Source organism: Procambarus clarkii, chromosome 53, assembly GCF_040958095.1.
Source record: "Procambarus clarkii isolate CNS0578487 chromosome 53, FALCON_Pclarkii_2.0, whole genome shotgun sequence".
NCBI classification, from domain to species: Eukaryota; Metazoa; Arthropoda; class Malacostraca; order Decapoda; family Cambaridae; genus Procambarus; species Procambarus clarkii.
Genome location: NC_091202.1, coordinates 7,538,410 through 7,554,023, shown reverse-complemented (window position 1 = coordinate 7,554,023; position 15,614 = coordinate 7,538,410). Strand labels below are relative to the sequence as shown.

At 42.6% G+C, this 15,614-nt stretch overlaps 1 protein-coding gene across 1 annotated transcript in view; it reads left to right on the top strand.

The window, feature by feature from the left end:
• LOC138352319 (uncharacterized) overlaps positions 1-15,260 on the top strand; it is a 37,244-nt gene extending 21,984 nt beyond the window's left edge. The window contains exons 3-5 of the mRNA XM_069304700.1: positions 7,158-7,313; positions 10,528-10,730; positions 15,003-15,260. Coding sequence (XP_069160801.1) covers positions 7,158-7,313; positions 10,528-10,730; positions 15,003-15,260 — 617 coding nt within the window. The remainder of the gene's footprint in view (positions 1-7,157; positions 7,314-10,527; positions 10,731-15,002) is intronic.
• Positions 15,261-15,614: the final 354 nt, after the last annotated feature.

Below are 15,614 nucleotides of genomic sequence, written 5' to 3'. Positions count from 1 at the left end.
TAAGAAGTGCAACACAAAAGTTAAGTGGGAGGTGCTGGAATATTGGCTTAAAGCCACCACCTCTCTCAGTACACTCTAGAGTCTAGCTGGGAGGAGTGCTGGCTACGAAAGCACGGAACATTCTGAGGACTGATGTTGGGGCGACCCCAGACATCAGGTAGTATTGGGGGCGAGTGCAGGTGCAGCCAGACCGGCGACCAATCAGCGGAGCCGTAGCGATCAACGGGTAGTTTGGTGGTTGGAGTTCGAACAGGTGGCTGGTTGCATACGTTTCTGCTCACCCTGGCAAGCCTTGCTGGTGCTGGTGTTGTTGTCGTTGTTGGACATTTCTTCCATAGTCTTTTATATAATTGTGACGACGTAATTATGAAGGGAAGAGCAGGCTCAATCTCTTGAAGGAGATTATCGTCACAACTCTCCCCCGAAGCCTGCGGTTCTGGAAGAAGTACGTCGTTATGTGGTGGAGTAATGGATGGAGTCGCTTCTACTTCATAAACTCTGGAGAGATCATGGGCTAAGATGTTGTCAGACTCTTGGTATAGCGTGTCTCCAGGTTGAATTTCTGCAGTTAGCAAGCCCATAGTAGAAGACGTTGAGATGAGAAGTGGGCGTGCTGCAGGAGGTGTAGGGTGGTGTGGTCCGTATTGATGGTGGACCGAGCACTTTTCAGGTGTGGAGTGAAGTGCTGAAGCTTCAGGATGAGGAAGAGTAGCTCCTTGCCAATTGTTCCGTAGATCCTTGTAGCAGTAGTCGCTGACAGGTGTATTCTTCTCGCCTCGTTGCTGCATCACGACACCACCCACGTCGGTACCATTGGCGTCGACATGGAGGATGAAGGGCTTATCTGACGAGGTGAGAGTGGAATTAGAAGAGGGCATAGGAGCACGATTATTATCCTGAAAGCATTTGGGAAGATCATTAAGGATTTTGGAATTAGAAAGCGCCGACTCCTTGTCAGTGCTTTCGGGAGAAGAAGCCGGGATGGTCTCACTGTGGATGTAGGGTTCTGTGAAGGTAGAACAATTAATCAAGACAGTGGGAGGAGTACCATTATATTGCTTCAGGAGGTTGACGTGGCACAGCTGGGTCTTCCGCCGCCTATCTGGAGTCTCTATGACGTATGTGTTGTTATTCCTGCACTCTTTGACGCAGTAGGGTCCTGAAAATCTGTTTTGTAAAGGTGAACCTGGGATAGGGAAATAAGCAAGGACGAAGTCTCCCGGCTTGAATTTTCTTACTTTGCTGGTCTGGTCGTAATGAGTCTTCATTCTCACCTGGGCTTTCAATAGATTATCATGAGCAAAGCGGTGGACTCTCTCTAGAATGTGTTGAAGGTTTTGAAGAAACTGGGGCACATTCTGATGCTCACTGAAGGTGGCATCTCTGAGAGAGTCTTTGAAAGCCTTAAGGGGAGTACGGCACTTACGGCCGTAGAGCATCTCATAAGGAGATACTCCTAGGGACTCATTGGGGAGACTTCTGAAAATACACATTATTAGGTCAATCTGCTTATCCCAATCCTTTGAGGTTTCACTACAAAACTTTTTCAAGAGTGCTTTGATGGTCTGATGACTACGTTCAAGAGAACCCTGTGAAGCAGGATGATAGGGGCTGGACAATACCTGTTTGATGTTGAACTCCTCCAGTGTCCTTTTGAAGAGATCACTGGTGAAGTTGGTGCCACAGTCACTTTGAATCTCCCTGGGAAATCCGTATTGAGTGAAGATCTTCAATAGATGTTTGATAACCGTAGCAGCCGTGATGTTCTTCACTGGAACTGCTATGGGAAATCTGGTGGTAGGACACAGGATGGTTAGGATGTAGGCGTTACCTGAACTGGTCCGAGGTAAAGGACCAACACAGTCTATTATGAGTCTGTGGAAAGGTTCCGCAGGCACCTGTATGGGAATCAGTGGTGCTCTGGGAATGGAGACGTTCGGTTTGCCTGCCATCTGACATGTATGACACTGTTTTACGTACTGTTTGACGTTATTTACCATACCTGGCCAGTAGTAGTCTTGACGAATCCCATGGTAAGTCTTGTTGAAGCCGTAGTGGGAGAATGCTCCGTGGGCCAGGTGTAGAATAGTGGGCCGCAGGCTGGTGGGAATCACAAGTTGTTCGGTGTTGGCCCAATCGTCCTCCTCCTTCAGTTTACTGGGTCTATATCTGCGGTAGAGCAAGTCGTTCTCTAGGAAGAACCCAGGAATACTGTCGGGTTGAGTCTCAGCCTGGAAAAACAATGGTGTTAAAGTAAGATCTTCCCTCTGCAACTTACGGAACTCCAACTTGGTCAGATGCGGGGGTAGTTTCTGAGGGTCTTGAGGGACAGCGGTAGCAGTAGAGTCAGCTGGCTGTGGACGTGCGGCTTGTGCACGGGTGGTCACGAGAACCGGAGGAGAAACTTCATCACTCTCTTGAACCTCTGCTGGAACATACTCGAGAATAGGATTTATTGGCACAGAGTTACACACCTGGGGTTTGTCCATGACGATCAGGTTGGTCGGTTGCAGGTCTTCTGCCAAGTCGTTGCCTAGGAGAAGTTGCACTCCAGGCATGGGAAAAGGCTTTTCCCTGACGGCGACTTGGACTTCCCCGTTCACGTAGGGACAATCCAGGTGGACTCTGGCGAGAGGGTATGGAGTGGTAGCAGTGAGGTCAGTGATGAAGACTGTTTCCCCGGTGTAGACTATGTTGGGCACAGCCGACTTCAAGATGATCGATTGTAGAGCCGCTGTGTCCCTCAAGATCTTCAATTTGAAACGTCCCTCCGGATTTGAACCGTTGGCAGAGACAGTTCCAGTATACAGGTGGTTACTGAAAAGAGAAAGATCATTAACATCAACACCAACATTCATCACAGGCTTACCGGACTTAGGAGGAGTTGGTTTGGGTCGTTGTTGGTCAGTGGTTCCCTTGTATTGAGACTTACCACACTTGTCTATGGTATGTCCATAGAGTCTACAATACTTGCAGTACAGTTGTGAACCAGCTTGATCGGGGCTCACCTTCTCGTAACTGTACCACGACTTCTTACTGGAGGATGGTTCAGGTGTCAGCCGGTGGATGAGGCTGTAAGTGTCAGCCGACTTAGCACACTTCAGGTAGTCGGTTTCTTCTTTATCTGCTAAGTAGAGGCGGACAGGAGGCGGCACACGTCTCAAGAATTCTTCAACAAGCATCAGGTTCACGAGTTCTGTAAAAGTAGAGACATGTGCTGCTTCCAGCCATTTCATGAAATACCTCCGTTTCGTGTTAGCAAACTCGAGGAAGGTAGTGGTACTTGCCTTCAGGTGGTCACGGAATTTCCTTCTATAACTTTCGGTGGAAAGTAGGTAGGCGTCTAACACTGCTTGTTTCAGAGTGTAGTAGTCATTCTCAGACGCCAAAGTACTGAGTGTGACTGCAGCTCTACCTGTAAGATGGACTCTGAGAAGTGTTGCCCATTGGTCGACAGGCCAACTGAGTTGATTAGCAAGGGTTTCAAAGGTGGTAAAGAACACATCAACTTCTGCTTCTACAAAGGATGGCATTAACTTACTTGCATGTGATATATTAAAACTGACGGGAAGATTGGCAGTAGCTTGTTGGCGTTGAGTGAAGTGTGAAGTTTCCAAGGCGATTTCACGTTGACGACACTCTAGAGCCAGAGTTGCTTGTTGCTTGTCATGTTCGCGTTGTATTTCCAACTCGCGTTGTTTGGTTTCAAGCTGTAAGCGTTCCCGCTCCTGGAGTGTTTCAAGCTGTACTCGTTCACGTTCACGGAGTAATGCGACCTCACGTTCGTGTTCTTCTCTCCTCAAAGCAGCTTCGCGTTCTTGTTCGTCTCTCCTCAAAGCGGCTTCGCGTTCGTGTTCTTCCCTTCGTATGGCAGCTGCTTCTCTTTGCTGCTCACGTTCAATCTTGGCCAGCTCTAGTTTAAGTTTCATCGTTGCCAAGTCAGTTTTCTCTGCAATATAGTAAGTTTCATGAGTTTCAGAGTCTATCTTACCTTGCTCTAAATAGTAATCCAGCAACAGGTTGTGTAGGTCATTTTTGTTGGCTTGGTAGGGAACTTCTAGTTGATACTCATGTGCAAGAGTTTGTAGTTCAGTCCTCTTGGCACGACTCAAAGTCCCTATTTCACCTGCTGGATTTGCACGGAAAGTTTGGAGACGAAACATGGTGAAATTAGCAAATAAAGGTACACGAATGTTCAATAATGAAATGTCAGAAACAGGACAACGTGGCAACTGGCACCTATCCTGTGTGATCTTTAACAATTAACGTTAAGTGAAAGATATTAAATGATTAAATTAAATCAAGGGCGCAGGAAATCTTGTACCCGGTACTCATGTAAGAGAATAAGGGCAAGAAAATCCTACTAACAAATGAAACAAAGTTTCGAAAACAAATGAAACAGTTAAATGCTTCAAAAGTAAAATTGGTAGTCCAAGGATGTAGGCATACCTTGCCAAGTCTCTATAGGACATAAAGCAAGTTTTTCCTACTGAATTTAATATGATACTTACAGAATTAGCGAACTTTTGTGCTCTGAAAAAATAAGCTAATTCCCTACCGTTGTATGTATCATCATCTCTGACTGACGTGTAGGGGTGCGAGGTGTCAACTGGTGACGAGAACTGCTGCTGAGGTCCCAATTCAGCAACTAAAGTTCGAGCTAGAGGAACTATGGCCCTCTTTGTCCTCCTACAGTCAGATTGCAGAAGATTGGGTACTCTTGACCCGGGGCAGACCACAGTACCAGGGTACCAATATGATGATCTGTCAGAATGAGAAATATTCAAGGGACATAGATGGTAAATACGAGTAATAACAAGGAGGGAGAGATGACCAATTAAGAGTATGACTGCGGCCTACAGTCACCACGTAATCCAAAGTTGTCTCACCTTCACTATATGTTACTCTCGTAATGCACAATACACCGCACCTTATAAAAAATGAAATTGAATGAAAAATAGTAAAGCTACGTTAACAAAGTTAAATACGCTTACCATAAATTACCACTTGGCACCAGTACCTGAGTGAGGCTCCTAGGACAGGCCCCCATATAACTTGTGACGGTAACGCGTTGGTGTTCGGCTGTTTAAGGCTAGGGGTATGGCCTCGTCACATAGTTATAAAAAAAAAATAGAAAAACTGGAACTTCGTCTGTGGTAAGGTAAGGAGAAGACACACAAAACACAAGTAAAACTTTAACAATGAAATTTTAATTACGTTAAATAAATCAAAACATGAAAATAATGCACAAACAAATATGTATAATAAAATCAATGAATCAAAATAATAAGAATACTGAAATGACACAATGAAAGTTACGTTAAGGCAAAATAATAAGAAGTGCAACACAAAAGTTAAGTGGGAGGTGCTGGAATATTGGCTTAAAGCCACCACCTCTCTCAGTACACTCTAGAGTCTAGCTGGGAGGAGTGCTGGCTACGAAAGCACGGAACATTCTGAGGACTGATGTTGGGGCGACCCCAGACATCAGGTAGTATTGGGGGCGAGTGCAGGTGCAGCCAGACCGGCGACCAATCAGCGGAGCCGTAGCGATCAACGGGTAGTTTGGTGGTTGGAGTTCGAACAGGTGGCTGGTTGCATACGTTTCTGCTCACCCTGGCAAGCCTTGCTGGTGCTGGTGTTGTTGTCGTTGTTGGACATTTCTTCCATAGTCTTTTATATAATTGTGACGACGTAATTATGAAGGGAAGAGCAGGCTCAATCTCTTGAAGGAGATTATCGTCACACTAAGCATCAAGAAACAGCGAGTAACTGTTAAGGGGAAGTCATCAGAGTGTCGAAATGTCATCAGCGGAGTCCCACCGGGCTTTGAACTTGGACCCATCCTGATTCTAATATATGTAAACGATCTTCCAGAGGGTATAAACTCATTCCTCTCAATGTTTGCTGATGATGCAAATTATGAGAAGAATCAAGACATTAAGATAGACAGAGACTACAGGATGACCTGTACAAACTGGAGTAATAGTCTAGAAAATGGCTCCTAAAGTTCAACTCAGGAAAGTATAAAGTAAGGAAATTAGGTGAAGGTAGCAGAAGGCTGAACACAAGGTACCATGTGGGTGGTGAAATCCTGCAAGAGTCAAATAGAGAAAAAGATCTAGGTGTTGATATCACACCGAACCTGTCCCCACAGGCCCACATCAAAAGGATATCATCAGCGGCATATGCTAGGTTGGCAATCATAAGAATTGTCCTTAGGAACTTGTGTAAGGAATCGTTCAGGACCCTGTATTCCACTTATGTCAGACCAATCCTGGAATACGCAGCTCCAGCCTGGAGTCCATACCTAGTTAAACACTAGACAAAGTTAGAGAAGATTTAGCGGTATGCTACCAGACTCGTCCCAGAACTGAGAGGTATGAGCTACGATGAAAGTCTGAAGGAGCTGAACCTCACATCCCTGGAAAACAAAAGAGTAAGGGGAGACATGATAACGACCTACAAAATTCTCATGGGAATTGACAGAGTGGACAAAGATAAATTTTTCAGCACGTGTGGAACACGATCAAGGAGGCACAGGTGGAAACGTAGTACCCAAATGAGCCACAGAAAGATTAGAAAGAATTTTTTTTAGTGTCAGAGCAGTTAACAAATGGAATGCACTAGGAAGTGATGTGGTGGAGACTGACTCCATACACAGTTTCAAATGTAAGTATGATAGCCCAGTAGGCTCAGGAATCTGTACACCACTTGATTGACAGTCGAGAGGCGGGACCAAAGAGACAAAGCTCAACCCCGGCAATCACAACTAGGTGAGTTACAAGGTGAGTACCATTTATATCATTACCACAGCTAAAACTGATATCAGTACCACAACAACGACATTACCACAGTTACCACTGATATTATTACCACATTCATCCCTGGAATCATTACTGTTGCTACTACCACTGATATCATTACCAAAACTACCATTGATATCATTTCCACAGTTACCACTGATATCATTTTCACAGTAACTTCCGGTATCAATATTACTGTAACTACCACTGATATCATTACCACAACTACCAATTAAATTAATAACACACTCACAAATGTTATAATTATCATTGTTACTATGAATGATATCATTTCCAGAGTCACCATTGGTATTATTAACACTGCAACTACCTATGATATCATTATCACAGCTACCACTGATACTATTACCACAGCTACCACTGACATCTTTACCACAATCACCACTGATATCATTACTACAGTCACCACAGGTATCATTATCACTGCTACTACCATTGATATAATTAACACAGCTATCATTGATATCATTACTACAGTCACAACAGGTATTATTATCACTGCTACTACCACTGATATCATTACCACAACTACCAATGATATCTTTACCACAATCACCACTGATATCATTACCACAGTCACAACAGATATCATTATCACTGGTACTACCACTGATATAATAACTTGTCGGGGTTCACCACCATAAGAGGGGCGAGTAACAGTATACTGAAGGTCACTCACCGTAGCCCTGCGGGTCTTCACTCTATCCTTGCGGCGCCACTGTACGCCAGGAGAGTATCCCAGTCAATCCCAACCGGCCTCTGATCGAGAAAGAGTGGGAACACAACTTGTTCTCTTAACTATTGTGTGCCCGCCCCGACACAGGGCTCTACTACTAACCACAAGGTCGCCAACTGGTGTTTCCTGTGTCCAGTAACACGTCAGTGGTTTTGTTGAATTGTGGTAGCAGTGGCAAGAACACACTCAATAGATCTGATATCAAGCAGGTATTTATTTCTATCACTCTATTTCCTTTCAGGTATTATATAGCCACAAGAAATATGGAGGGGATGATATAAACACCAAGGTATTTTGTATTTTACTTAAAACTCAAGACATCACAAGATTATATCAATAAGCAAAAAACTGTTTCATGCGGAAGTCGCTCGTTCTCACAAATAATCATGAACTCGCCAAGCTGGCAATGCTCTCCCTCACGTCAATGTCAAAATCAGCTGGGCGACTCCCACCACGCGAATGTTCGTTTATTTGTTTGCCTGGCGTGAGGCGCCTGTTTCTTTAAATTCTCAAAGATCACTAAAAGTTCAAACACGCAATATTTGCGACAATAGCACGTAAATACTTCGCTGCACTGATCTTGAGCTCAATCAAACATTTCTATATTAATGGACACAATAATTCACTATCATGGTATAACACACTGCCCTTCATTTAATGATAACGTATGCAAGTATATATCACTGGAGTTCTCAGTAATTCCTTTCGTGGGCGAATATTCAATTAATCACTGCAAACATGAATGGTTATTCAATACACAAGCATCGACATATATATATACATATATATATATATATATATATATATATATATATATATATATATATATATATATATATATATATATATATATATATATATATATATATATATATATGACAATGTCAGACCACGGAGGAAAAATGAAACAGGAAATTTCCTTAAGTACTTTCGTATATTAAATACATCTTCAGAAGGTCATTGGGTGCATCTGATGGGCCAATGGGCCTTCTGCGTTGTCCAAGTATTGTACCTCACCTTACTTCACCACTCTCTCCTGCCTATTTATACCCATCACTCGATCTGTAAAATGACCTTCTGAAGATGTATTTAATATACGAAAGTACTTAAGGAAATTTCCTGTTTCATTTTTCCTCCGTGGTCTGACATTGTCACATTCTTAATCACGTGTTTATTTTCGTGATATACACACACATATATATATATATATATATATATATATATATATATATATATATATATATATATATATATATATATATATATATATATATATATATAAATCATAGATATCAATAATGGTAATAAAATAGTTACTGTGCACTTAGCCTAACACCAAATACTGGTATATTTATATATATATACTCTCTCAATAACTGATCATATTAAAGTCTCATGAAAGACATTATCAACACAGTAAATTCATCAATTACTCCGGGTGCCTGCACACACCAATAATAATAATAGATTCCGTGAGTGCTCTATGTAGCCCCACTCTGCACCTTGTGCCTTACTGTGACATAGGTGAGCCTTGCTCACGACATACAAAATACTCTGGCTAAATAATATAGCTGACTAAAGGGGAATTGGAAGGGAAACTAGAATCACCTACTTCCACCTATCCTCCGGTGAGAGTTGAGTTGTAGCTCCTGGTCCAGGCTCCTGCCTCGTGTAGGGAACGCCCCCACACACACCCTGTCGTGTCCTCCAGGAACTCAATCAACGTCCCACCATAAACGCGTCGTCTCCGTTTCTGTCCTCCGCGGGTCCGTGCCCCTCCTCCACGTCTTGTAGGGTTGGAGTCGGTCTCCCAGCCGTCAACTTCTCCTCCCAGCTACGGCTGCCAACCTACGTCTCGGCTGCAGTCGTTCGGATTCCCGATTAGTGTCTTCTTTCACTGCTTCCCAGTGGATTGGCCCAGCCGCTACGTCGTCACTGTGAAGCTATCAGACGTCCCAGACGATACTGCCTAGACTCCACCTGCACAGCACCCGACCCTGGAGCACTTGATGCTCAATATTCCGTCAATTCCCTCTTCAGTCCACACATGGAATGAAGGAAGACCTCCCGGCGTACTGGCAGACTACGGGTGACGCGTAAGATCCACGGGAGTGGCATATTACTGTCAGATTGACAGGATCAACCTTCACACATCCGCCCTCCTTGACGTGTCGTGTCAGACTGATTCCCTCACGGAGGATTGGCCCAGCCATTACGTCATCACTGTGAAGCTATCAGCCGTTGCATACGTCGCTGCCTAGACTCCAATCTTGCACAACACCTGTTCCTGGAGCACTTGTTGCTCAATATTCTGTCAATTCCTTCTCTGGTCCAACACATGAACGAAGGAAGACCCCACAGGTGATGGCAGACCACGGGTGATGCGTAAATCCTCTGGAGACGGGGTAAACTGTCCAACTGACAGGACCCCCCAGCGCACGTCCGACCTCCTTGACGTGCTCTCTTAGACTGATGGCGCCAGAGTCGCGCACTGACCGGACCCCCCTTCCTTCGTGACGTCATATTCGCCATGGGAGGTTTTCATTGGCTCCCTGTGCCACGTCGCTGTCAGTGACCAATCTGGTGTCACTGACGTCACACAGTTTTGGCGGCAAAACAGAGTAGCCAGCTCCATATTGGCTTCCTAAAGGGCCTAAACCACAGGCCAAAATACTCTTCTCTTACAAATTTCTCGCCACCTCAAGAACACTACATTCTCCCACATATATCAAACTGATGCCTGCGACGTAGAGAACGCTCGGGTAAAGTGGACATGACTCTTACAGCAGGCGTGTGAGAAATATAAGCGGGGGAACACCGTCACAAACTACAAATACCACTGATATTACTACCACTACCATCACTGGTATCACTTTAACGGCTACTATCACTGATATCATTACCACATCTACCACTGATGTGGTAGATGATTCATTCTATTGAATGATTCATTCTATTGCAAAGATGCCAGTCGAATGATAATTTTGTTTAACAGACCCACCTTCATGGAGAGGCGAACAGCAAAGCAAAACTTGGCAGCGGTTTACCGTTCCCAAATTGTGTGGATGTGGATTTGTGGCCTAAAAGCTCGAGAAATATCCCTGGAGGTGGGAGTGAGCCTCACCACAGTATACCGGTGGATCCGACGGTGGCAGATGGAAGTGACAGTGAGAAGACGTCCCTACGGTGGTGGGAGGTTCCAGACCTGCTGTGGAAACGGTACCCAGGTGACCTCGACCGGACCTGCACAGCCTCTCAGAACATATGTTTGGGACTCACTCTAATCCCATATCAGCATTCACTCACTTCAGACTCACTCTAATCCCGTATCTGAAAGCTACTTCATGTGATGATGATTATAGTTTTTTTTTTATAATAAGCTGCAAGGGGAATCTGGTGTAAGACTTCCAAACGTAAGTGAAAAGGAATAAGATATTTTGTATGTATATATTTATATATGCGCGTGGTAAACACAGATTTACAGCTTTCCACAGAGACAAATGTAAGGAAACTAATAATATTGTTTAAGACCAATTCTGTTAAATGTTTGAGTGGTTGTCCCAGTGAAGAATACATAAGTCGCCCTTATGATATAGCACATTCTTCATCCACATGAGAGAACACACTCCTCGCCCTCATAATTGAGCGTATGCCTCGCCCTCGTGATATAACACATACCTCTCCCCCATGATAGAACACATACCTGCTTCTCATAGTAGAACACATACTTCGCCCTCATGAGAAAACACATACCTCCTCCTCATAAGAGAACACATTTCACTACCTCATGAGAGAACACATAGTTCTCTCTAATGACAGAACACATAGTTCACCCTCATTAGAGAGCACATACCTCGGCCTCATGAGAGAACACATACCTCTCCTCATGATAGATCACATACCTCGTCCACTTGAGAGAACACTTACCTCGCCTTCATGATAGAACACATGCCTCGCACTCATGGTAGAACACATGTCTCGCCCTCATGATAAAACACATAGTTCGTCCTCATGACAGAACACATACTTCGCCCTCATGAGAGAATTCATAGTTCGTCTTCATGATAGAACTCTCAGCAAGCTCTCATGAAAGAATTCACAACTCTTGCATAATAGAACTCAATGCTTGCCCTCATCACAGAACACATAGTTGGTTTTCATGATCGAGGTTATCTTGAGATGATTTTGGGGCTTTTTAGTGTCCCCGCAGCCCGTGACAGCTGACTAACACCCAGGTACCTAATTTACTGCTAGGTAACAGGGGCATAGGGTGAAAGAAACTCTGCTCATTGTTTCTCGCCGGCGCCTGGGATCGAACCCAGGACCACAGGATCACAAGTCCAGCGTGCTGTCCGTTCGGTCGACCGGTTCCGCTCTCTCATAACTCGCTCTCATCATAGAACATATGGTTCGCACTCGTAAGAGCTCACGCTCTTGATAGAAATCATAACTCGCTCTCATCATAGAACACATAGCTCATCCTCACGAGAGAACATATTGTTCGCCCTCATAATAGAACACATAGCTCTCCCTCATGAGAACATATTGTTCGCCCTCATAATAGAACACATAGCTCTCCCTTAAGATAGAACTCATAGCTCGATCATATGACTGAACTCACAACTTTCCCTCATGATTGAATTCACAGCTCCCTCTCATAGAAGTAATTATATGAATAAGAAAGTGTGTTATATGTTTATGATTAAGTTTTATTTCAAGAACTGCAAGTGTGTTTAGGTAGGAATGGGATAAGAAGGAAGCTGTTTTATCTTGTTTAGACTTTAGACAATAAACTCAGTGAGAGAATTAGTGTTTTCTTTACCATTGTAAATTTCCATCATGTAAACATGCTGTGCGTCAGTTTACAAGATTAGACTGTGCCAAGAAGCAAAAACGAAAAGCACGAGGGAGTGAATGAAATACAGAACGCAGAGGACAGAGAAAAACCGGAATAGATGCAACAGGGTCAGGAATGATTACATAAATATACTCTTAAAATATTTATAAAAATACTTTGTGAGGGTATTTTCTTTCTGATAAAGAATACCAAAAGTAACTATAACAATTATATTGCCTCTTAAAGAAAGATACACCCTTTATCTTAAAGGTATCTTAAAGAAAGATACACCCAAGGCTCCAAGATAATCATATAAAAAGATAAATGACAGTGAACCTCCACTTGACTAGGCTATCTTGAGGTTATCTTGAGATGATTTCGGGGCTTTAGTGTCCCTGCGGCCCGGTCCTCGACCAGGCCTCCACCCCCAGGAAGCAGCCCGTGACAGCTGACTAACTCCCAGGTACCTATTTACTGCTAGGTAACAGGGGCATTCAGGGTGAAAGAAACTTTGCCCATTTGTTTCTGCTTCGTGCGGGAATCGAACCCGCGCCACAGAATTACGAGTCCTGCGCGCTATCCACCAGGCTACGAGGCCACTGCTCAAAGAAAAGGAGAATATACATGAAATGATGAGGAACATAATTCCATCTTCCATGGAGTGTTCACAACTGAACCTGCACATCCCCCAGTGACAGAAAAGTTGTTACTCTAGATAATAAACTATTAAATATTGAGGCAACAGTATGGGACGAAAGGAAACAACTAGCATCACTAGACGAAACTAAAGCTATTTTTGATAATGTTTGACAAGATAATGTATCATCATGGATGTTAAAAGAAGTAGCACAGGCCCTTAGAATACTTCTTGCACTGACCTCTAATGAGTGACTCACAAAGGGTGAGTGACCCAGCTGCTAGAAGAAGGGAAATGCGGTACCAATTTACAAGAAAGGAGATAGAGAGGATACATGTAAAGTGATTGTGTGTGATCGACATACAATCAACTTGATAATAGTCCAGGACGGAACGAAACGTCGTCGTCCCTTAATCTTCTAGTTTATGGTTTGGTCAACATTCTTCAGCCACGTAATTGTGACTCATCATCTGCACACAAAACTTGACTTCTGGCCTGAAACAATTTTAATCTTTTGTACAATTAACTTTGTAGATGCAAGGTGAAAAATAGTAACAAGCAAATCTAAACATTCGCAGGCTTATAATAGCACATATGGCCTGAATAAGCCCCAAGAATGCATATTAGGCCTAGGAGAGATTACATTAGGTTGTATAGTTACTGGTATAGTTTTTAAATTGTCATTTAAATTTTAAAAAACATGAAATGTACGGTAGACCAATAGTTGTTATAAGTGTTCTCTTTTTTGGAGGATATTTTGATAATGTCTTATGCATTTCATGTGACATTTTAAATGTAGTTTAACATTGACTTTTTTATTCATGGATTTAAAAAGTTAAATTTATATTCAATTGTATATGTATAACTGGGTTTTCCAGTTTTCTAAAGTTACTATTTTCATATCATTTTGCTCTCTTTTCATCTAAGTGACTCATTAACCAAATTTTAGACAAACTGGGTAATATTTAGAGGGTTACACACTTCAGTTCCTTTTCCTACTTAAACAAACATTGGAATTTAGTCGATAAGACGTAATTTACGATTATGTTGGATGAAGAAGATCCCGTTAAAGTGTTTCTAGATGATCAACACATGAAAATGGTTAACTACCAAGAAAAATCTTGGAAGATGCAAACCATCAACGAGAAGATTACAGATTCTTTGCATTTGTCTGTTCTCTTTCCTGGAGATTGTTCTGGGATTGAATTCGAATTTAGGTCTCCAGTTGCCCTCCATTAAGAGTGGTGGATAACAAGGCCATCTATATACTTACGATTGTCCTGTTCAATGAACAACTGGAGTCAACTGTTTGAGAACTGAGAGGAATCAGAAAAGTAGTATATTTTTTCAGATTTACAAATGTCCGGTTTTCGCATTATGCAATTGAAAGTCGATGGGCACAAAAGAATGACTTGGACATGATTTAACATGTGAACTGTTACTCAGATAAGGATGTCAAGGACACTGCTTTGAAGGCGGCTAGGAGGCACTTCTAGTGTGTGTGAGAAATAAATGTTGACTTGCCTTTCCTAGAAGAATGTATCACTCTGGCAGAGAAAAAAATAACATTCCAGAATTTGGAGAAGCCAGAACGGAAGATATAATGGAAACAGTTAGAGAGAAAACCTTGTCTTTCAAAATAAAGACTTGAGAGACCTCATCTCATGCTTTACAAAGACAATCTTTAGATTATTTGGGTTGGCGACGTGAAGGAATACTGCAGAGATGCCATAAACAACTCAATCAATGTCTTTAAAGTGGTGAAAGACACTGCAATAAGGAGCATTGCCCTGATAAAGAAATTTAACGAATCAGTCAGGGACGAATAGAAGAAGCATTTCCTATTGAGAATCGTTAAGCATCACAGAATGTCCGTCACCCAATAAACAAAAGCAGGAGTTACATCTTGTGGGCTTAACTATTGTGATTAAGTAAATGATACTAAGTTAATCATAAAATTTTTAGATGTTTAGATTTGTCACTGCTGCAACTGATATCATTACAACTGTTACTACCACTGATATCATTACAACAGCTACCACTGATATCAGTACCCCAACTACGACTTATATCATTATCACAGTCACCACTGGTCTCATTACCATTGCTACTACCACTGATATCATTACCACAGCTACCACTAATATCATGTCCATAGCTTCCACTGATATTATTACTACAACTGCCACTTATATCTTTTCACAGTCACCACTGGTATCATGACCATTGCTCCTACTACTGATATCCTTGCCACTGACACTACCATTTATATCACTGCAACAGTCACCACTGATATCATTTTTACTGCTACTACCATTGACATAATTACCACAGCAACCACTGTTTTCATATCTTCAGTCACCAATGGTATTATTATCATTGACACTACCACTTATTATTATTAATAACATCTTCAGTGACAAAATTGCAGTTTTACCTAATCTGAGGAATTCAATTAATTCTTATTAAAGTGAGGATAATGCTGGTATTCACTGTCACACAGGACAGAGGGTCATACACAAGACAATAGGTCTGAACTGTAGGCTGAAACACATATATATCATCACACACAGAGAC